This window comes from Ctenopharyngodon idella, chromosome 6 (assembly GCF_019924925.1).
Source record: "Ctenopharyngodon idella isolate HZGC_01 chromosome 6, HZGC01, whole genome shotgun sequence".
NCBI lineage: Eukaryota > Metazoa > Chordata > Actinopteri > Cypriniformes > Xenocyprididae > Ctenopharyngodon > Ctenopharyngodon idella.
In genome coordinates, this window is record NC_067225.1 from 11,027,011 (window position 1) to 11,049,608 (window position 22,598).

The 22,598-nt window shown below is 35.8% G+C and overlaps 3 protein-coding genes across 7 annotated transcripts in view; all 3 read left to right on the forward strand.

Annotated features, from left to right (window-relative positions):
- The window catches only part of nck2b (NCK adaptor protein 2b), a 55,224-nt gene extending 53,676 nt beyond the window's left edge, over positions 1-1,548 (forward strand). For all 4 annotated transcript variants that reach the window (XM_051897571.1, XM_051897568.1, XM_051897570.1 and 1 more), the window contains exon 4: positions 47-1,548. In XM_051897571.1, the coding sequence (XP_051753531.1) occupies positions 47-241 (195 nt within the window). In that variant the 3' untranslated portion in view covers positions 242-1,548. The remainder of the gene's footprint in view (positions 1-46) is intronic.
- Positions 1,549-4,013: 2,465 nt separating this feature from the next.
- Positions 4,014-10,041, forward strand: otos2 (otospiralin 2). 2 transcript variants are annotated; one of them, XM_051897350.1, is made up of 4 exons: positions 4,014-4,354; positions 4,446-4,518; positions 7,733-7,750; positions 9,044-10,041. In XM_051897350.1, the coding sequence occupies exons 2-4, from the start codon at positions 4,455-4,457 to the stop codon at positions 9,226-9,228; spliced, it is 267 nt and encodes an 88-aa protein (XP_051753310.1). In that variant the 5' UTR covers positions 4,014-4,354; positions 4,446-4,454; the 3' UTR covers positions 9,229-10,041. The 2 variants fall into 2 exon arrangements, with proteins under 2 accessions (XP_051753310.1, XP_051753312.1); XM_051897352.1 differs by having other exon boundaries at positions 4,449-4,518.
- Positions 10,042-13,331: 3,290 nt separating this feature from the next.
- ecrg4b (ECRG4 augurin precursor b) lies at positions 13,332-21,068 on the forward strand. Its single transcript, XM_051897227.1, has 4 exons — positions 13,332-13,865; positions 16,120-16,167; positions 19,101-19,267; positions 20,582-21,068. Exons 1-4 carry the CDS (start codon positions 13,796-13,798, stop codon positions 20,729-20,731), a joined length of 435 nt encoding a protein of 144 aa, XP_051753187.1. The 5' UTR covers positions 13,332-13,795; the 3' UTR covers positions 20,732-21,068.
- Positions 21,069-22,598: the final 1,530 nt, after the last annotated feature.

The following is a 22,598-nucleotide window of genomic DNA, read 5'->3' on the forward strand; positions in this document are numbered from 1 at the left end:
GCAGGCTGAAGTTCACTAATGAATATTCTGTTTCTTTTCTCTCTAGCCAAGTGATTTCTCAGTGTCTCTGAAAGCAGTGGGGAAGAACAAACACTTCAAGGTGCAGTTGTCGAATGGAGTTTACTGTATCGGTCAACGACGCTTCAATTCTATGGATGAACTCTTAGAGCACTACAAGAAAGCTCCCATTTTCACTAGCGAACATGGAGAAAAGCTTTACCTGATCAAACCCCTCCAGTGACCTTCCACACATGAATGAGCCTTACAACCAGACCAGATCTGACCTCACACTGAGCCAAGTGATCTGCAACTCCTACTTATTGCTCATTTCTCACCAGCAAAAAGGGGACTTGCCAAATACCGACCCACAGGAAAATCACAGGATTTAACTTGACTGTTGATTTAGAGTAATGATGCGACGTGTCCTTTTTGTGGAGGTATTGTTTCTGTCCGTGTGACTCCATGTTACTATAGCTGATGATCTTTTCACCTGGAGTGGTTTACGAAAATGAATATCGCCTTTTCCAAGTGATAATGTAAGCACTTGCCCTTTGCCTTTTGACCGACAGCTCAATTTCTGTTCACACTTAGCCGACATCGAGATACATGAAAGTCAACAGATGCGGCCTTCATCTGATACAGCCTGAGACTATTTTGGCAGCACAATATTCAAGGTTGTCACGGGACAAGTGCAAGGATTCAGACACAGAGGATTTACAGGAAACTGTATGTACATAGGAGTTGCCAAAGAGAGAGTTGGTGACAGGTACTAGTCGCCCCCTGCTGGATGGACTGAGAAATGCCAACAGGAGGGTCTTTATAAGATGAATGTTTTGTAGATGCTTAACCAAATGTGCCACCTTCACATTCAAGCACCGCTCATTTGATATATATATATATATATATATATATATAAGAGAACTATATCCACCTCATTCGGATTCACACATCTGTATCAATATTAAAGTGTTGGCATAGACCTTATTACAGCAAAACGCTGTTAGTTTCAATTTCGAAAGGGCACCATTCAACAAGAATGGTTTGGTCTAATTACTAATGAGTCCATTCATCATTTACTTTCCACACTTTTATAAAAATATGGTACGTCTGAATGTTAATGAGCATTGTTATTTAAACTGTTTATTTAAGGAGATGATAAAGCTGAAGAGAAGGACAATTTAGTCAGCTACACATCCATGATAGCTGTGCAAAAAGTTGAAATACTTTTGCAAAATGTTTAATTAAACAAGAGTAATGACAAAGCTGTGTGGTTTTTATGGTTTCCTATTTAACTGTCGTGCACTGTTCGATTTCTATGTACAACTTTGATGGAGCACGTCAAATTGACCATAATTGGATTCGATACAATTCCCCAAAAATCACACTATAAAAACAACAAAGATTCAGGTGAAAACAGGAAACTTTTAATATCAACACTAGTCAAATACTACCAAAAAAAAAAAAAATACCAATGTGATTTATGAAAATGTTTTTAACCATTTTTTAAGTTTTGTTTTGACAAAATTTGAAAATAAACAGTATTCTGACTTTTGTTTGCATATTCTTTTTTTTGAATGGGAGGGGACTTTAAAGTTGAAACTTTATTTCTTGTTAATTTAGCCATTGTATCAAATAAATACATAGGGTTGTGTTTGTTCTCTTCTAAGATAGTCTAAAAGTACGCAGATCTAGCCATTTTAAAGGCCTTTCTGTATGCAATAACACTTTCCTTCCACGAAATGTGAAATACCTCTAATTTTGTTTTCTTCCAGCTGCGCTCCATTTTTTGGGCTGCTCTCTTCTTATACCATAGGGTCAGACTATATTCTTTAATCTTCAAGCTCAAAGGAGCAACTAAAGTCTAGAGTGTCTAAAGTGCCAGAAAAGAGAGAGTCAATGGTTGCTGTTGCAACATCGATTTCTTCTAAGCTATATGGTATGCTGAGGAGTAAACTAATCAGGAAGATTATTTCTAAAGCAATCTTTCGTGGTAGAAGTGATAGTTCTACCATATTTGTAACGGGGAGTATGTTTTGTAGCCTTAGCTAAATGGAGTATACACAAGACTAGTAAAAAACCAAAATAACAAAACACAACCAAGAAATGTTATAATTTTGTGTCTGTACAGTTGCCTTAGAAAGTTAAAATATGTGGGTCAAAATGACCCACGAACAACACAAACATATGTGTGTATGTCAAAACACATCAGTGTGTTGAAAGTAAACTTTGCATGCATGTTCATGAACTTAAATGAGATAAAGTCACAAAATGTCAAGAAAAAAAAAAACAACACAGGTTAACCAGTATTTCCAACATCTCAAAAATCAAAACGTTTAAATTGGTCTGCTACCTCACGAGGGTAAAAAAACAAAATGCAACATGGAACGACACACTGCAAACAGGATACTAGTTATCTCAAAAATTGAGAACATTACTTGCCTTTGATTATTTGCCTTTGCATTGGAAAATGTTACGTTTTGGCAGTTTGATCAGTTAATGAGTGGCAGAGTAGATGTTCACAGTTGTGATTAGTTAGTTTTATTACAAGTTTGACAAAACAGGGTATTGCACAAAAAAAGCACAATTACTTTTCTTTTTAGCAGCACAACCTGAAATGTGTCAAACATAACACATAATCAAACATTATATTTTGGTACAATTATAAAACTATTTAAATGTGCATAGAATAATAAAAATAAATAATAAAAAAAGAACAGTTATATTTACAGTTATAACAGTTACATTTCCTATTAGCAGCACAACCTGAAATGCGTCGACATCACACAGTCAAGGCATCTTAAATCATATATATGTCATTTATTAAACAATTTAAGAGCACATGGAATAAAAGAAAGTTCTTGAGGTTAGTGACACTTGAATTAGAAAGTCAAGTTGGGTGCATTGCATTGTGGGATACACCAGTCTGTGCAGTGTGCTGTTGTAGGCCATCCAGTTATATACATCTGGTATACATACTTGATATTATTTGCATATTGTGCACAGTACACTACTACTGTTACTACACTATTACTACTAGTAGCATGTATATGAGTGTATCCTCCAAAAAAGTCTTTGTGTTTACACATGCTGGTCACTGGAGGGCGCTGCTGAAGTATTCTATCATTGCAGAGCCAAATGATATAACAGGTTTATCAGGGGTTGGCAACTTTTTGGAATGTTCTGTATTCATCGTTTTGTCTGCCAGCATATTAGCCACATGTTGATATCGTTAGAAACATGCAGAATATTTTCATTATTTTTTTAATTTATTTTTTTTATAAAATAAGCTAATAAGACACACTGCCACTTTCATTCACTTTGCCTATGTGTCTGTTACCCAAAGGGAGATATTACATATGGTTTGAGTCTAATTTTCCTGCTTCAGAGGACAGAGGTTTGTGGAAGCTTGTTTGCGCCACGGAATAAAAAAGGTAATTGTGACTTTTTTTTCTCTCAATTGCGAGTTTCTATCTCACAATTCAGAGAAAAAAATTGAGAATTACAAGTTATGAACTTGCAATTGTGAGAAATAAAGTCAGAATTGTGAGATATAAACTCGCATTTGTGGAAAAAAGGGTCAATTGCGAGTTTAAATCTCTGAATTATGAGATATATATATATATTCTACATTCTATTCGGAGATAGATATATATATATATGGTCAAAATTGAGAGATAAAAAGCCGCAGTTACCTTTTTTATTCCATGGCGGTAACAAGCTTTTTATAAGTTTGACTAGTTAGCTCACAGAAAATAATCAAATGAGAAAACATAATACTACCTTTACATTTCTACATGAAAATATCTGTACTGTTTTTTTCTTAGTGCTTTGATGATTGAAAGGGACATATTGCTTTAAGAAAATTACTTATTCATACATTGAAAATCTACTTTTCAGTAGACTTTTCATGTTGACTACCACACAAAACTTAAACTACAGCAGATATGTAAAAAATAAATCTATGCTGGAATTGCAATAGTATTACATATGACATAGTTTGGAGATATTTCAACATGAATCTGTGACACATACAGACAACATTGCACTCTAAAAAAGAGAGCTGGAAACCCGGAGAAAAGCTTCTCGGTTTAGTCTGAGAATTTTTGTACCGTAAGGCTGCTACTTTAACAAGGGATTCTTTCAGCTGTGGAGAAAAGTGTGAGAATCTCTTGCAAACAAAGAGCTATAGAGTGAACGAGCAAAGCAATGAAGGGTATGACATATGAAAGGTCCATGTGAAAGGTAAACAAGATGGTTCCAGCCCTGACTTGGACTTCTACTTAAAGGTCTGGGCATCGTGACACACCACAGTCGGATCCAGCTGCTGCCGGTGATCTTAGGCAGACAAACTCATGTAAGATTCATTTCTGTGGTTTCTTTAATACAATATATTTTTGTGTGTGTTTTATGTGTGAATCTCTTATATTATAGCCTGTTGCTTTCAGTAGGTGACCATGTTTCGTCTGTATTTCTCACTCTTCCTGTGTGTGGTTTGGCTCGGACTGCTCTGTCTCACAGGTAAGAAATCCTGACGCTTTGATGATGTACACTGCCATTCAAAAGTCTGGGGTCATTTTGATATGTATATATTTTAAAAAAAAATCTAAGACTTTATTTGACCACAAACACTGTAAAACGGTAATATTGTGAAATATTTCAATTTAAAATAACTTTTTTTTTACTATTTTAAAGTAAAAAAAAAAAAAAAATAATAAAAAAAAATTGTTTATACACAGTTTCTCAAACCATGACATGCACGTACACGACATGCAAAACATCATGCATCTCTTGCAAAAGCACTTTCAAAACTATTTTAACTCTTCTAAAAATTACTCTACACACAAACCATCAGATGATTAGCCATATACACTCCAAACATCACACAGATGTGAAAAATGTAAAACACTACTCTCTTGTGTCCTTTGCTTGTTCAGTGTGCAGTGTACAGGAGTTTGTCACACATACATATATGTGCATACATACACTGTGTATACAGTATTCATGCACAGTTAATGAATTTTACATTTATTGAACTGAACTGAATCAACACTGAACTGACTTAAGCTGTATAATAACATTATAGTACTATAGTTAGAGCTGCTTTATAGCAGAATTTGAACTTGTTCTTCTCTGGCCAGATGAACAAACACGGTGTGGTTTAAATGCAGTCTGTATCACAAGTCAGACTGATGTCATTTAGGGTATATCATCCCGTTCCTTCTGCTTGAAGATCGGGATACATTAAACAGTTATAATTTAACAGTTGTAATGCATTATAATACTTAAAAGTTATGACCACAATTTTTATTATTATTATTATTTGTGCGCTTGCAGTGTACTTACACAAGAAAGTTGTTTAGGTTTAGGGTTACTACCTAGTTATTATATATGTACAAAGTACACATGATGTGCATGCAGAACAGGACTGTAAAATAAAGTGCTGTAAGTAATAATGTATTATAACCGTTGCTACAATTGTTCATGAAATTATTATAAGAGATACAACATATTATTTGGCATATAAATAAGGCATTATGTGTGCATTATAATGCATTAAGAATACCCTTAATGCAAAGAAAGTGTTACTGAAATTTTGTTTTAGCACTGAATTTGAACTGTTACATTCAGTTCAAGATTTCGAGATCTGATGTGAAGTGTTGTGATCTAGACAGGAATGGCAAGACTGCATAAATAATGCAAAAACGGCTAAAAGCTATCAGATTTGACGTACTTGTTTAGCTGAACTATTTTGGCTCTGTCAAACATGCTGAAACCCCTGAAAGAACACTGGCAGAACATTGAGAAAAGACAAAAGCTCATCTGTTCCTCTCAAACATGGGACTGCTTACCGACCGACAGCTCTGCTTCTTTTTACCTGAGTGTGCAGCCTGGTCTCATTGTTAATACGTAGGTATTAATACGTAACTTTCAAAGACACAAAACGTACATTTTTGTACGTTTAGAAAGGTGCTAAAACGTACAATATTGACGTAATTATGGCACTAAAACGTAAAAATACTTACGTTTTTACAGCGAAAAAAACGTAAAATATTTACGAATCTTATCATGTCTTATATATATATGTCTAATATATATATGTATATTTTCCCTTTTATCGTTTTGTAGATAAATGTAAGATCCCTAAACCCCATCCCGAACCTAAAAACCTACCCATTTTATACAGAATGTTAAAAGAATAAAACATAATGGGCAGAACTGTGTAGGAAAATGACAATTTTAGTAAAAATATAACATTAAAACGATATTTTGAGCCACTAATCCTACACCTACCCCTAAACCTACCCATAACCATTTCTTTAAACTACCTCCTGTTATAAATAAAAGAGTGACAGACAAACAAGCGTAATCACAATAATTTATTTTTTTTGCGAAAATGTCAAAAGTGGTACCAAAAGTAGTTCAAATGATGATGATGAGTTCCAGTCACAGTCCTCTCTGGCGGTAATAGTTTTTATAGGGTACAGAGCAGAATTAAACTTAATAATCCATGAAAATATGATGAATCCGGTTTCTCTCCGTGAAGGCGCGACACTCATTTCAAATGTCAATCCACTGAAACACGGCATGTCGCAATCTGTGACGAAGCAGGTGAGAACCAATGAGCGTTTGATATCAGTGCCGTAAACCATGTCGTAACGCTTTTCGAGGGTGGCGCTACTTTCAAATTTGAATCATAACGAGCGCGAGCTTTGACTGTGACGGTCGCTGTTGCTGAGAATCAAAATGAAGATCGATGGATTAAGGACTGAATTTGGATCTGTTCCTTACAAAAATATGGATTCTAAAGATTGGGATTACAGCGAACAAATAAAATTGATGTGATTTGTGAATTTATGTTGTGCTTTGGTGTATCTTATGGTTGTGTTGTCAGTCACTGCAGGAGAAAACGCCTTCTGTGTCGCACAGCAAACAAACTAAATATTACAAAATGGTTAAACAATTACAGAAAATTTATTCATAAGGTTTTAAATTGTAGTCTTGTTTAACATTATGCAATCCTCCGAAACGAGCAGCACAAGTCACGAACAGAAATGTTATTTCATATTAAGTAGATGAGTAAACTCCTTTCAATAAATTCGACTAAAAACAAAATAAATCATTAAAGCCACGATTTTAATATTAATACATGGGAATTCATATACATTCACACTTTACGTTACATGATTTACGTTTTTATTGCTGTTAATACGTAAGTATTTTTACGTTTTAGTGCTATAAATACGTCAGTGTTGTACGTTTTTGTGTGTATGAAAACGTAAGTAAATGTACGTGTGGTAGAACCACAATTTACGTAAAAATACACACGTATTCTCATGAGATCACGTTGGAGTGTGAGTGTGTGTGCGAGTTTGCCGTTCGGCTGCTGTGAACATTGAAGCTGGAACAGACAAGGATAACCGATGAATGAGAGCTAATGAATAATGTGACATCCTTGGAATTAAATCAAGACCATGAACTGCTACTCTCTATATAGCTAGTCTAAAATTCCTTATTTGTTCTTTTCTTCAGATTTACTGAAAACGAGGCATCATTGGAATGATTAGTCTTAAATTAAGATCAGTGCAGTAATTTAAAAGTCACATTGCTGTCTGCTTTCGTGTCACATTCTGTTAATGCTTCACTAATAGCCTACACATTCCTCTTTATTGGTTTCTTGCCTTGAAATACTGTACATGTATATTCAATGTCCCTGTGTTCGTTTCCTTTACAGGGGCAGAGGAAAACCAAGGTGAGTTTTAAATCACTTTATAAACTATTTAATTTGTAACCTGTATACAGTAGGGAGCGATTGGGTCCTATGCAAATAGTAAAAAAAATATAAAAAATTGATAGAGCCATATAATTTCTCCAAAAAGAAATGTTAAGTAGTTTGTTTATATTAAAAATTATCAATTTTCATGTAATATAAAAGCAGCAAGAGGGGCCGTTTATCACATCCAGAGTCCATATTTCTGTATTTTAATAAATGACCTGTGTCCATATTTGAGCAGCAATAGTACTGGAGGCATATTTCACAAATGAATCCCAGTGTGCATCACTTTGCACATCTTTCACAATAAATCCATCCCCCCCACTTACAGAAAGCAATTTATTGTAATATGGGAATTCTGAATAATGTTTTTCTGCCAACTAAATAGCGAATGTGGCCTTTCTGACCACAGTGGGTCTTTAAACCCTGCAGGGTATTTCTATTCCACTGCTACTGAAAATCTATTGGTTTAACCATATATTGAACAAAACAAAGACTTTCCTTTCTACAAAAAAAGAAAAAAAAAAAAAAAAACATTGAAGAATTTTTTGTATGTGTGATAATTCTAAGAATTGTAATTATATGCATGAATCTGCAGCATTTTAGATATTATAACAAGTTAGATAAAATTAACTCAAAATAAGTCTTTTGTCGTTGCACATTGCTGTGGTAGTTTCTGAAAGTTGGAAGGCCTTTTGCACCATTGTCACTCTAAAAAATGCTGGGTTAAAAACAACCCAAGTTGGGTTGAAAATGGAGTGATTGGGTTGTTTTAACTCAGCGGCTGGGTTAAATGTTTATCCAACGTGCTGGGTAGTTTTATTTAACCCAACTATTGTTTAAAAATGACTATATGTCTGGCTTAAAATGAACCCAGAATAGGTTGGAAATTAAAACTCAGACACATAATTACTAGAGGCAACAATAATAATCAAAAGGTGAACATTTTTATTAATAAGCAATTTAATAAATGTTTATTGTTTAATTGTTATTCATTAAAGATATTAATAAATGTTAATTTTCAACCTATTTTGGGTTCATTTTAAGCAAGCAATACAGTAACTAAGTAACAATAGTTGAGTTAAATAAAACTACCCAGCCCGTTGAGCAAACATTTAACCCAACCGCTGGGTTTGTCCATTTTCAACCCAACTTGGGTTGTTTTTAATCCAGCATTTTTTATGGTGTACCCAATAGTAAACCGTTGATGTTCTGTAGAAGGATCTGTTCTTGTATCGCTCTTGTTGACCTCTTTTCTCACTCGACTCACAGCTGAATCAAGGGGAAAAAGGAATGTGCCTAACTGGGCAATGACATCTTCAGACTTTTTCGGCTGGATTGAAGAGCTGCGTTCTCATGCTGGTTATGACAAGATCGAGGAATTGGCCAGAACTTTCTGGGCTCACTTCCCTTCTGCCAGCCGCCTGGGTTACGACCCTCCCGCTCCAGAAGAATAACTCCATCTGAGTCTGAGTCTGTGTTATTGAGACTATTTGCCCCTTTTATTATGGCACGGCTCTTGGAAAAAGAGACAAACACACTTTATTATTCAGCTAGACTTGATTTGAGCCAGGGCAAGATACCCTGAGAAAGAGGGTTTTTTTTTTCTTCTTCTTCTTTTTTTGGTTAAATGTTACATAAAACCTGTTTTGTAATAGCATCCAAATCAAGTAAAAGTGTTTTGTTCACAAAGTGTTTTTTATTGCTTGGAAAAAATAGATACTTGTCCTGGTTCTTGTGCTCCTATTATGCTATTTTAAATCCTGAAACAACTAGTACAAGTAATGGTCCAAAAGGGTTGTCCCTAGTCTCTTAATGAGTCATGGGTTTTGGGCGTAACATGCAATAAACCAATCAGTCTAATCTCTCATTCCCTTTAAAAGCCAAAATGGCGGATTGCTATTTACATGGCAGAATATAGACACCCTCAACCTGATGAGTCAGTTTAAATACATGTGTGTGTTGCCACAACTGGTCAAATAATTAGCCAATTTCATTCATCATTACTGCAAATAGGTAATTCTGATACATGCAATGGCTATCCATTATAACATGCAGATGTGTTTGTGTGCTGCTGCGCGTCCCTGTGTGTGTAACAAGCAGAGTGTATGTGCGTTGTGTACTCGCATATAGGTGCATATTACTAACACTCTCTTTAAATAACCAAAAAATACTGCGTCACTGACTTCAGACCAGGTTTTTGTTGGTCAATGGCACAGTCGTTTTCAGTTCCTCAAAATAGCAACACGCCAACAATGCGCCTGAGCACACCTCGTTTTCAGACCAGCACGCCCATGGGTGAACAGATGGGCGCGAGTGCATTTGCTATTTAAAGAACATGGCGCTGGACATGAAAATGATAACTGCGTTGGGCTGAAACGAGCAAAAAACACTTGCGTTGCACCTGGCATCACATTGCGCTGAGTGTATGGTAGGGCCCTATGACTCCATTTATCATGCACTTAAATCTTTGAAATTTTGCAGACCTTTTACATTCAGAATAAGCTATATTACACAATACATGAAAGGTCATATCCAAAAAAGCATAATAGGGGCACTTTAAAATAAATGTACACTACACATTTGCACTTGCTCCAAAATCAATTAATATAAATGTAAGCTGCACACAGTGATAGCAGAAGGGCAGAGCCGTTGTTCAGCAGCACAACAGAGCAGGCAGGTGTTCTGTTATCAGGTGGGAATGCAGTCCAGGTGCAAAGTGATGACCTGTGAACAAAGGTCATCTCCCTCAGGATAGGTTCATGCAGGAACATGTTCTTATGTGTTTGACTGCAGCAGAATAACTCCAGATGGATACTAGCAGTATACTATTAAGTGTAAGCTTTTAGAAAATACAAGGAAATATGAACTCTTATATCATGAAAAACAAATTTTTCAGTGATTTTCTTTTTAAATCAAACTTTCTTTTGGCTTGTTTGGATATTAATTGACTTTGTGGTAACAGACAATAAGAATCAATTCATTTACAATAGTTATTAGTTCACTTTTAAATGAAAATTAGCCCAAGCTTTACTCACCCTCAAGCCATCATAGGTGTATATGACTTTCTTCTTTCTGATGAACACAATTGGAGATATATTGATAAATATCCTGACGCATCCGAGCTTTATAATGGCAGTGAATGGGACCAACGAGTATGAGCTGAAGAAAGTGTATCCACATCCATCCACATCCATCCATCATAAACGTACTCCACACGGCTTCGGGGGGTTAATAAAGGCCTTTTGAAGTTAAGCGATGCGTTTGTGTAAAAAAAATCCATATTTAACAAGTTATGAAGTAAAATATCTAGCTTCCACCAGACCACCTTCCATATTCAGCTTACAAAGAAAGTGTAAAACTCTCACAGTTCAAAAAGCTTTTGCTACGTCCTACGGCTTCCCTATTCAACTTACTGAACTGACGCAACGCCAGTTCCGTTTTTTTTTTTTTTTTTTGTAATTTGAATAAATATTTTACTTTACTTCATAACCTGCTCACGAAACATTTTACACTTTATTTAGACATTCTAATAACTATAAGTAACTTTGCAACTACATCAACTAACTCTCAGTATCAGTAGACTGTTAGGTTTGAGTTAGGTGTTTGGGTTTGGGTTAGTAGAATAAGTTGACAAGTAGTTTCAAAGTTATTTATAATCAGTAGAATGTCTTTTGGGGAGCATCAAAATAAAGTGTTAGCAGATATTAAGCAAACAGTCTACTAATACTCTAATGACTGCTAGTTGACATGTAGTGGCAAAGTTACTTATAGTTAGTAGAATGTCTAAAGTGGACAACTGAAATAAAGTGTAACAAACATTTCTTATTATTACAAAAACAAAAAAAAATCCTAATTATTCCAAACTTTTGACCAGTACATGTATATTTTGCACTAATTAAGATCAGAAAAATCTGATTAATTAACTCACTTAGACATAATTTGATAAAGGATGGAAGTTTACCATGAGTTCCACTAACTTTATTAAGGCTAACATTTGGTTCATTGTGTAACATGAGAACTCTGGTTCTGCCTCTCAAGAGCTGGTTCTGCATTGCAGGTTCACACGCATAAACATACAACCAGGAAGCTACTGCCGTACATTTGTGAAAATGCCACAAGCTTGATGTCCTACAGCGTGCAGCACTTCAAAGCTGTGGCAGGAAATTGAGTTAGAAAGAAAAAGAAAGATGTTCATTGCATCTGGAGAAACATCTGTCTCCCTCCCAAGTTGTTTTGCTGCTTTTGCCTCGAAATATACCCCCTGGAAAAACAGGAAAGAAAAATGAGCATAAAATAGGATTACTAGAGTGACAGCATAAAATAAATATTCAACAGCCGGTTTGCTGAAACTGGGCAATATCATTTTAGAAGGAAAAAAAATAAAAAATGATTGCTGAATATTCCTGTTGATAAATAATGGTGTTTACTGTTCATGCTTATGATATTCATTCTTACAGCAAGAAGACTAACTTTATGATGAAAATCCTTGGTTACACTTTATTTAATGGTGTCCTTGTTACAGTGTAATCATATGGAATTATGAAGAAGAAGAAGAAGAAAAAGAAGAAGAAGAAGAATGAGCTTTATTTGTCAAGTGTGCGCAAACACATGAGAAATTTATGTTTTTTGGTACATATATGACACGGGAACACAAAGAACATTTAAATAAGACTAAGGGAAAAAAATAAATAAAATAAACAATAATAATAAGTTACACATCTGGAACAGAAGACTTGTGTACATATTTGTGCATTATGAACTGTATGTACAGCTAAAATATGTATATGTTTTTACACAATATAATTACAGCCTCTCTCTAAATTACTGAGAATAGATTATAAAAAAAAAAAAAAAAGATGATAATTGCTGTGTTAGCTGTTCAAGCTGGAGATAGCATGCAGGGCAAAAACTGGTTTTGATCAAAATTTGGTTTACTTAAAGGGGACCTATTATGCCCCTTTTACAAGATATGATATAAGTCTCTGGTGTTCCCAGAATGTGTCTGTGAAGTTTCAGCTCAAAATACCCCACAGATCATTTATTATAGCTTGTCAATTTTGCCCCTATTTGGGTGTGAGCAAAAACACGCCATTTTTGTGTGTGTCCCTTTAAATGCAAATGAGCTGCTGCTCCTCACCCCCTTTCCAGAAGAGGGCGGAGCTTTAACAGCTCACGCTTTGGATACTCAACAACAACAAAGCTGGAGAATCTCACGCAGCCAAAATGAGGATTGTCAGTAACGGTGTTCAGCCTTACATTGTTCAAACCGGAGTCGACACTGATGGAGAGACTCAGGAAGAAGTTACAACTTTTCTGAATGGTTAGTGGATAAATTTATGTAGTTGCTGTGGAGTTGATTCAACTCATCGACTAGCATGTGCCGTCATGTTAATCTTTTGTGCAAATCCAGCGTTGAATTGACCCTCGTTTGTGAAGCAGTCCGGCATAAAATGACGGCATGTCAACAACACTCTACTACAACAACTCTTCCTCTTCTCTAAATCAGCCCAACATGGCCTCACACCCTTTGTCGCGTGTTCTCAGGGGCGGGGTTTATGTAAATTTTGGGATTAGTGATGTCACCAACCCAGGAAGAAGCTCGTTAGTCCTACCAGCCATTTGTTGTAGTCCTTAAATTTGTAGTCAGCTAATTCTGTAAAAGAAAAAATCTCCCTTTGCATTGAACTTTGAGCGTCGTAACTTTGCAGATGTTGTTTATGATCTAACAGCAACATTACACACTAACTAAAGTTAAAAAAGTGAAATCATAATCAACCAAACTTGAAACCTTGAAACAACTGGTACAAGCAATCAAACCACTCACGCGTCAAACATCATGCACACTGTGGTATTTGTAGGGGGCTTTCTGTTGGCTTCCTGTACACATTCCTCCACAAGCGCTAACAGGTCGCCTGTAGGAATGTTTGCCTGTTCGTCCAGGATGGCACCTTGTCACTCATCTCACCCCAGACCAAATCCTTCTCCAGCACACAGTGCAGCCACAGCTGACAGAACAACAGCATGTCACTCCACAGCCTCCGTGTGCAAGCCGTCCTTCTCATAAGCGTCCTGTCCGTCTGCTCACCCTCAGGTATGTCATTTAAGGCTTTCCATAGTGTGTTTGGGCTCTCAGACACCACATTCAGAAGTGGTTTCATTAGTTAATGAGGGTGTGGTGAACTTACAAGCCTCGTAAACAGGTTTTGTGAAGTGAGACCAAATGTAAAGGCCTGAAACTCTGTAAAATGTTAGACTTTGAACTCAACAGTGTTTTACAATGCATGAGTGACTGTGCCCCATGATAGGGTTGTTTTTTTTATTTTGTCAGAAAAAAAAAATTAAAATATTTTAATTTGTTTAGTATGTTCTTTATTCAGTTGTCATTAGTTTAATTTAGTAAGAATATGGATGCATTGCATTTTAGAACTGGACATACTTACAATTGAATAGATTTACAATCACTTTTACAACATTTCATTGAGCATACAATAACATATCGTACAGTAATATGATTTAAAATATACATTTTCTATTTAAATGGAAATTTTTCAAAACTGAAAAATCTTCCTTTTGTAACATGTCAACTCCATAGTGTATTACAAAGGGAATTTGTTAACAGAAACATTAATACAGCGACATGCTGCAATTATCAGGGTTCAAGCACGCGTGGAGAAACAAAATAGCAAAATTTGAAAGTACAGATGCTGTAAATGCTGTACATGGTTGATTGTTTGGTAAATTTCAACTTTCTAAATCACAGTTGCACATCTTTAATATAGCACCCCTTGCACAACAAATTTATTACATTTGGCGTGTTTCTGATTTCAGATTGTTTCAGTTGTTTATATAGACACAGCATCATATGCTGCATGTATACACCAAGTTTCATAGCCATTGGCCATTCAAAAAAGAATGTACTGGCTGTTAAACTTTGATTGGCTCAAGTAATCACTTGTGCAATGCAAGCAATTTCAGTGCCCCCTACAGGAAGATTTTGGCCTGCATCCTCAGAATGTCCTGTTGTTTACAGCAGGGGTGGCCAATACTGTTCCTGGGGCCAGTTGTTCAAAAAGTTTAATCTGGATCAGAATGATCTGGATCTGGAAATCCCATGTTTTACTGTCCAAGATCATGCAATCCATCGTACTTTTGTGCTGGTTTTTCAAAGCGAAATTGGATCACCCTGATCCAGATATACACACTTTTTTAGATTACCAAATCTGGATTACTAGTGCTCTATGGAGCTCCTAAAGGGACATTGAGCTGTGACATTTCAATGCTTTTGCGTTCTTTCAGAAAAGTAGCGTTCACCCGAGAAACGTTGCGTTCGCTCACAAACAACTTTTGATTGGTTCATCTCCTATGATTGTGCCAATGTAGTTTACAAACAGCGATAAACAAAAAAAAAAAAAACAACAACAAAAAAAACACTTTGAAACAAATATAATATTTTTGTTTGATACTGTATTTACAGCTGTTTGGGGATTATTTTATGGTAATTTTTATCCATATGGTAATGTCTACTTCTAATTTATTACTTTAACAGTTAAACTAATCAAGAGCAATATATATGTGTGTGTGTGTGTGTGTGTGTGTGTGTGTGTGTGTGTGTGTGTATTATGTAGCCTATATTATATGATAAAAACTTTGTATTTTTTGACCAGTTTTAAAATTTTATTACATTTTTGTTCCTGAAATCCACCCTTCTGATGAGATCAGTATAATCCAATAATTTTTTGGATCAAAGGTATCCCAATCTTACTTTGAACAACACAAACTGATCCAGATCAAAACCAAGATTGGATTTTGTTATCTAATCTGATTTCAGAATCCTTTTTTTCTTTCCTTTTGAACAACGCATTTTCAAGATTTGATCCAATCTGATAACCGAAATCCGATCAGATTACTTTTGAACAACTGGCCCCAGGAGATCAGCCTACCTGCAGAGTTCAGATTCAACCCTGATCAATCACACCCGTCTGTAATTATCAAGTGCTCCTGAAGATCTTAATTAGTTGGTTCAGCTGAATTTTACAGGAATGTAGATTTCCTGGAACAGGATTGGGCAACAATGGTTTACAGAATGTATTAAGTGTTCTAAAGCTTTATATATATATATATATTAGCTGACACAACTGATATTGATATTACAGATAAATCTACTGTTACTTTGCAGTGGGTAAAGAAAGCAAAGAGAGACAGACAGCTGTGGTATTCATAAATACTCTGATCACACCATTTATGAAATTGCTTACAGTCTTATTGAATATCGGGCTTATATTTATGATATAAATCAATGTGATCTAATTTCAATATATTTAAACAACATTGTTTGCTTGTTTTAGGTGGTTCATCTGAGAGTAGACTTCACAGGATCCTGATGAAACGAGATGGTGAGATTATGTCAGTTTTAATTTTAAACATTTTACTGGTTAATGATATATGGTTTATTAACTCTCTCATTCTATCAGCATATTCCACCTAATCACACCCTGCCCATCATGCCAGCGGTTTAGTCATTTACCACAAATCTTTAATTATAGCCTGATGCCCTCCTGATGCCTTTTAATCCATCAATTTCTTCACACTTGTCCAGAATTCCCCATCAGCTTCTGACCTCCAAAACTGACAGAGATTGATGGCTGATATGTTCCAAGGGAAGATAACATGAATGATTATAAACTAAAGACATTGCAGATATTTATAACATGAAGGTGCGGAAGCTTTGGGCTGTAGATCAGGTCAGAGTCTCTCTGTGTCATCGTCAGAGCAAGATAATTGGGCAGGGGTGCTGTCGCTTTAGGCTGTTATCATCCTCTGTGCTTAAAACACATGTTTCTCTTTTAAACTGATCTGGGGCCTGCTCTTTTAGAATGCATGAAAAAACCTACACAAATGCATAAAGGGGGTCAAAATGACCAATATTGGATTTAATGGTTTTCTTCAAAAAATAGGTGTTCTATTATTGAAATAATGAAAATAATTGATGACACACAAATGTTTAAATATATCAAACATGTTTATTTGTCCATGCATTTTGTATGCATTACAAAAGATATAATTTATTCTTGTTAAAATGCAGTTGAATTTTTTCTTAAACTAATTTAGATCTTCTGTAGAGTATATTCAAGTCTGAACCTTCACTTCCCACATGACTCACAGACCATGAAAATGGTCTTTTTAGATGCAGAGAGAACATTTCACATACGATTTGTACCTTTCTAAGCATAACTTTTGGGCAGAGTTTGCACCTCTTCCTTTGTTTGGGCCTTCAATTGTCCTTTCTCCACTCATCTATGCATCTGAAATGATATACTGTCTGAGTAGTAAAGTGTCCATTGTGAACTTCAGAATTGTGGCAGAAATAGTACATCATCCAAATCCGTTTTTGCCTACTGTTTTATGAATTCAGACATACTACTCATTTCACATGCTGCTTTTCACCTACTATATAGGGAGATATATGCATATTCAGACACGGGGTTGGTGTCTGAGGCAAAATCACTACCAATTTTGGTTAAGTAAAAGTTTTAAGAAAATAAGTATTATTTTTGACAAAAATTATCCAAAAATACTTTGCTTACTCAATATTCCATAGGAATTCAATATGGGTCAATTTGACCCCCTTTATGCATTCTTGGGGTTGTGATACAAAAATGACAACAAGTTTTTTAAGTATTCATGGAATATCAAATAAATAAATGTTGTCATTGATAAAACATTTTAAAAATCACAGCATACCGGGTCAGTTTGACCCCCTTTATGCATTCTAGGGTTAAAGGGTTAGTTCACCCAAAAATGAAAATTCTGTCATCACTCACCCTCATGTCATTCCAAACTCATAAGACTTTTGTTTATCTTTGAAACACAGATGAAGATATTTTAATGAAATCTGAGATTTCTGAATCCCCGAAATTTCTGATCCCCCAAATAAAAGTCAATTCACCCAAAAGAATCGATTGGTTTCTGAAGAGACGTGAATGCTTTATATGATGAATACATTTTATTTGGCTTTTATTCACATATAAACACTGATCGGTGAACGTACATAGAGCACTCAAGCTCAACTGTACTTGCTTAACATGTGAGAACCTCATTGGCCATTGTGGAAGCTCAAACATGGTGTGACACGAGAATGAACCTTATTGGTTGTTGCACATCAAGCAAACATGCTTGAACTACTGTTTACCAAATCTAAGTGTTCTATGTGTAACCCCTCTTATTCGAACCACCTGCTCAAAGTGGGACTCAAACCCGGGTCCGCCAGCATGGGAGCTGGGCACTCTAACAAGGAGGCTAAAGACCGCAGTCTCTAGCGTCAGTCGCTAGAGCACTTCTTGAGATCAGGGGAGTGAGGTTTACACGCACAGCTCTTACCGGTCTATGTCCGTTACACTCACCCCCCTAAACCTCACTCCCATCCCTCAGGTCCTACTCGCCCTGCTCTAAGAGGGACTCAAACCCGGGTCTCCACCATGGGAGGCGGGCTCTCTAACAAGGAGGCTAAAGACCTCAGTCTCCTGGAGCTAGCATCAGTCGCTAGAGCGCCTCTTGTGATCAGGGGAGTGAGGTTTACATGCACAGCTCTTCCGTTACATATGTACTCGCTGATCAATGCTTATATGTGAATAAAAGCCAAATTAAATCTGTTTATCATATAAAGTGATTGTGTTTATTCAGAAAACTTAGATTAAACCACTCAATTCATATATGGATTTTTTTTTTTATTTTTTTTTTTTACAATCTCTTTGTGAACGTTTTGGGTGAATAGACTTTCAGTGGAGGAACAGAAATCTCTCTGATTTCATTAAAAATGTCTTCATTTGTGTCTTGAAGATGAACGAAAGTCTTATGAGTTTGGAACGACATATGAGTGAGCAATTGATGACAGAATTTTCATTTTTTGGTTGAACTAAGCGTTTAAAATCTCCTGGTCTGTTTAAATAGTAAAACTAGTCTTGAATTAGATGGGAAGCATCTGTAATCTCCAACTCGCAGAACCTGATTTCACCAAGTGCAACATATTCCTGGATCAGACTTTTTGTTGATCCTGGAACAACATTCCAATCAAGATTTGAAGGACAAGCTTGGGCTTACAACCAGGGTTAGGTGCTTCTACATCAGTGTTATTCATCAATCATTCCCTCTGATTTTAGGGATAACTTATGGGTAGGGTTAGGTTTAAGGGTAGGGATATTATATATTCGGACAGGAATGTTGTTCCAGGATCAACAAAATATGTTGACCCAGGAACACGTCTAACTCTGCAAAATCAGGACGTGCCTCTGATTCTGACCTTGAATGTTTTCCTGTTCTCTTTACACAGCAAAGGAGCTGGAAGCCAGGCCTAAAGCACAGATCGCAGTGTTGCAGTCCAAGGCTAAACAGTTTCTGTCAGCTCTTCACAGGGCTAAAAGAAATGTGTGGGACCGTAGCCGCCCTGACGTCCAGCAGTGGATCCAGCAATTCATGTACATGGGCTATGATGAGGCAGTGAGTAAAACAGTAATCACTCAAATGATGTCAATAAGCATAATGCTATCATATGCAGTCTGCCTCATCATTTTATTTCGAAGTAAAATTAAATATTCACACTGAAATTTTGATATAACCACTGGATGTCAACTAGTTTAAACTACAAAAACGTCATTCACATGCATATTACGTGTCCAGTCTATAGGCGCGTAGTGTTTCTTTACAAAGGGACATCGCTAACTACTGGTCTGGCATGCATAATACAGCGTTTTAGTCGTTTTCACGGATTTGAGTCAACTGGGATCATTTTGACAACTTTGTGGTCTGTACGTGTTGTTGTGTAAACGTACCCTAATACAATTGGATTAATTCAGAAGACCTGGAATTAAAGTGTTTCTGTTATGCTGGTTCCTAATTTTGTTTTAGAGGTCTCCAACAATAGGTTTACATGCGTCTAAAGTAAAAAAAAAAAAAAAAAAACTCTTTAATTTTCTCAAAATATACACTGCAGCATCACCTCTTTGTGTCTGAAACAGTTCAATTTCAGTTTCTCTAAACCCCTCCTTTCTGAAAGCATACTCTGTTCTCATTGGTCAGATGGCCCACCTGCAAATTATGCCTATGGTCAAAGTAGATGTTTTGCAGAAAGCCAATGAAGACCATAGGCTATAATTATGCAAATTTGTTTCAACACTAGGTTAATGCAAGAAGTAAGACTGGAATTACTGACGACTCAATCCAGGCAGTTCAGAATTGGTTCTTTCTTTTAGAAGACAATGACTCCATTTGACATGCACTTTGATCTTTGAAACATTTACATTCACAAACAGCTGTATTACACACTACATGAAAGTAATTTCCGTATAATAGGAGCACTTTAAGTCTTGTTGACTACTTTTATGATACATTTATGGTGCTTTTCTGTCCTTTTTGAAGCTCGAGTCCTCATTCTTCTAAATTTCTCCTTTTGTGTTATATGCAAGAAGAAGGTCATGAGTTTGACGAGTAAATGATTCAACAATTTTAATTTTTAGGTGAACTGTCCCATTATATTATAATAAATATATATATATATATATATATATATATATATATATATATATATAAAAATATTATATATTATTATATCTGAGTCTGAATCTGAGCTGTGGTGCCATGTCACTGTAAGTGCATGTGACATGTTTAGGTTTGACGTCTGGTCTGCAATGTGTATTGATTCCATTCCCCCTATTTCCTCATTAATTTGCTGTCAATTTTTGTTGTATCTGGGCAAATGTAACCTTTCCTAAACAGTGTAATATCCGCTCTCATTCAACATTTATGTATTTCCAGAGACTTGAGACTGATCTCTCCTATTGGATGGACCAGGCCAGATCAAATGACCAGGGCCGGCAGCATCATCATGATGAGAATGCACCAATGAGCCAACAGGACCCCAGTTCCTACAGACATGGGGCCAACGTCAATTATGATTACTATTAAACCACTTTACAAACTATCTTGAACCTAACATTCGCTGTGAGATTTAGAATCCATTCTAGGGCAATGTATATACCACACAACCTACACAATGTCCCGTATATGATGTAATTTTTTTTTAATCAAGTTAAAAGTAGTCTTTAAAAGTAGTACTTTAGTCAAGTAGGATTATGAGGGGAAGCAAATCAAGTTTGAATAATAGAGACTGGAATTAATGCACAGTGAATGAAAAATAACAGTGCTTTTTTTCCCCCTTGTTTGTATTCTATGATTGCATTGAATCCTGACTGTATTGTAAATATAATGAAAGTGGCTATATCTTGAATAAAACTTCAGTGAGGTGACAGACATTATGACTCTGACGCACCTGCACAGACACACAGACTTGCGTAAGCATGTACAAAAAGGATGTTAGTTAAATATAAATATGACTCATTTAACTGCAAAATGAATGGACTCAGAATTGCAGACGTAATGATTTCATAACCCGATTCATACAAAGGCCACGACATCTGAGGGCAATATAAACTTCTTTTACACAATACTGAATAATAGACAGTCCATAGGCTAAATAAATATTCTAAATCTATTGTTCTAAATCTATGTTTTTTGGAATTGTTATAGCATGTTTTTTAACCAGACAAAAATGCATTTGCAATATTACATGAGAGGAATGGTGTTCACAGTCATGCTAATACTGACTGATTCCAAACTATCTCAAAGCAGAATCTACAATTGAGCAACACAGTAGTGTTTCCATCCTGACGGATCAGTTTTGTGATCAAATCATGATTCAATGACTTAATCACTTTTGCATCACTTCTTTTGTCGCCCCCTAGTAATGCATAATGGCTTGAAATGCTAACTCGCTTCCACATTTTGGCCTACAAAGTGATGTCGTACCTGCACCACTCTATAGCAGCCATCTTGTTTTACTCAGTTGATGCTGATAGTCACACACTTAAAGCAGCTATCTTCAATCTATTCATCATCTTTGCAATTATTTATAGAAGCTTTGTCTGAGTATTAATGTGTTTACAAGAAGCTTGTTTTCATCTTATGTTTGGAATTGGTGACATTATTTTAGGATAAATTTGATGTTTAGAGAGATTATTTTCAATGTCACATGCATCTAGATTATTATTGTGTATTATATTCAGGTAATCTTTAGGCGAACTGTTACGTTTATTTAATTACAGTCTTTGGAAACTTATTTTTTCCTTTTTCTGTATTTCAGTTTTACTCTGTTCCACTTGTATTTGAAGTGGTGGTGCTAATAAGTTCAACTTTCTTGTGGAAGGAGTTAGCTGTCTGCCTAGCTGAAGAAGGGGAACTCTGTTATGAGGGCAGAATAAGAGGAAAAACCAAGAACAGACCATATTTAGTTTGTTTTGTAGGCCGAATGTCTTTGAAAAACTCATGGGTCTTTGAAAGTTATTGTTGCTCGGATTTGGTCAGGGCTCTGAACCGATTCAAAGAATGAAAACAAAAAACAGAGACGAACAAAACTTTAATAGGAACAAAACTAAATCAAGTTTAATCATTCTGAACTGGTTAATAACGTTATTTTATCATTCTTTTTAATATTTAATTTGGCAGTCAACCAATCATGAAATTGGGGTTGATAAAGGCCTTCTGAAGTGAAGTGATGAGTTTGTGTAAGAAAAATATCCATATTTAACAAGTTATGAAGTAAAATATCTAGCTTCTGCCAGACCGCCTTCCGTATTCAACTTACAAAGAAAGCATAATGCCTCTCGCAGTTCAAAAGGCTTGCGCTACATCCTACACCTTCTGTATTTAACTTACAAAAAAAAAATGTAACTGACTTTTTTCTCAGAATTGTGGGATATAAACTTGTAATTGTAAG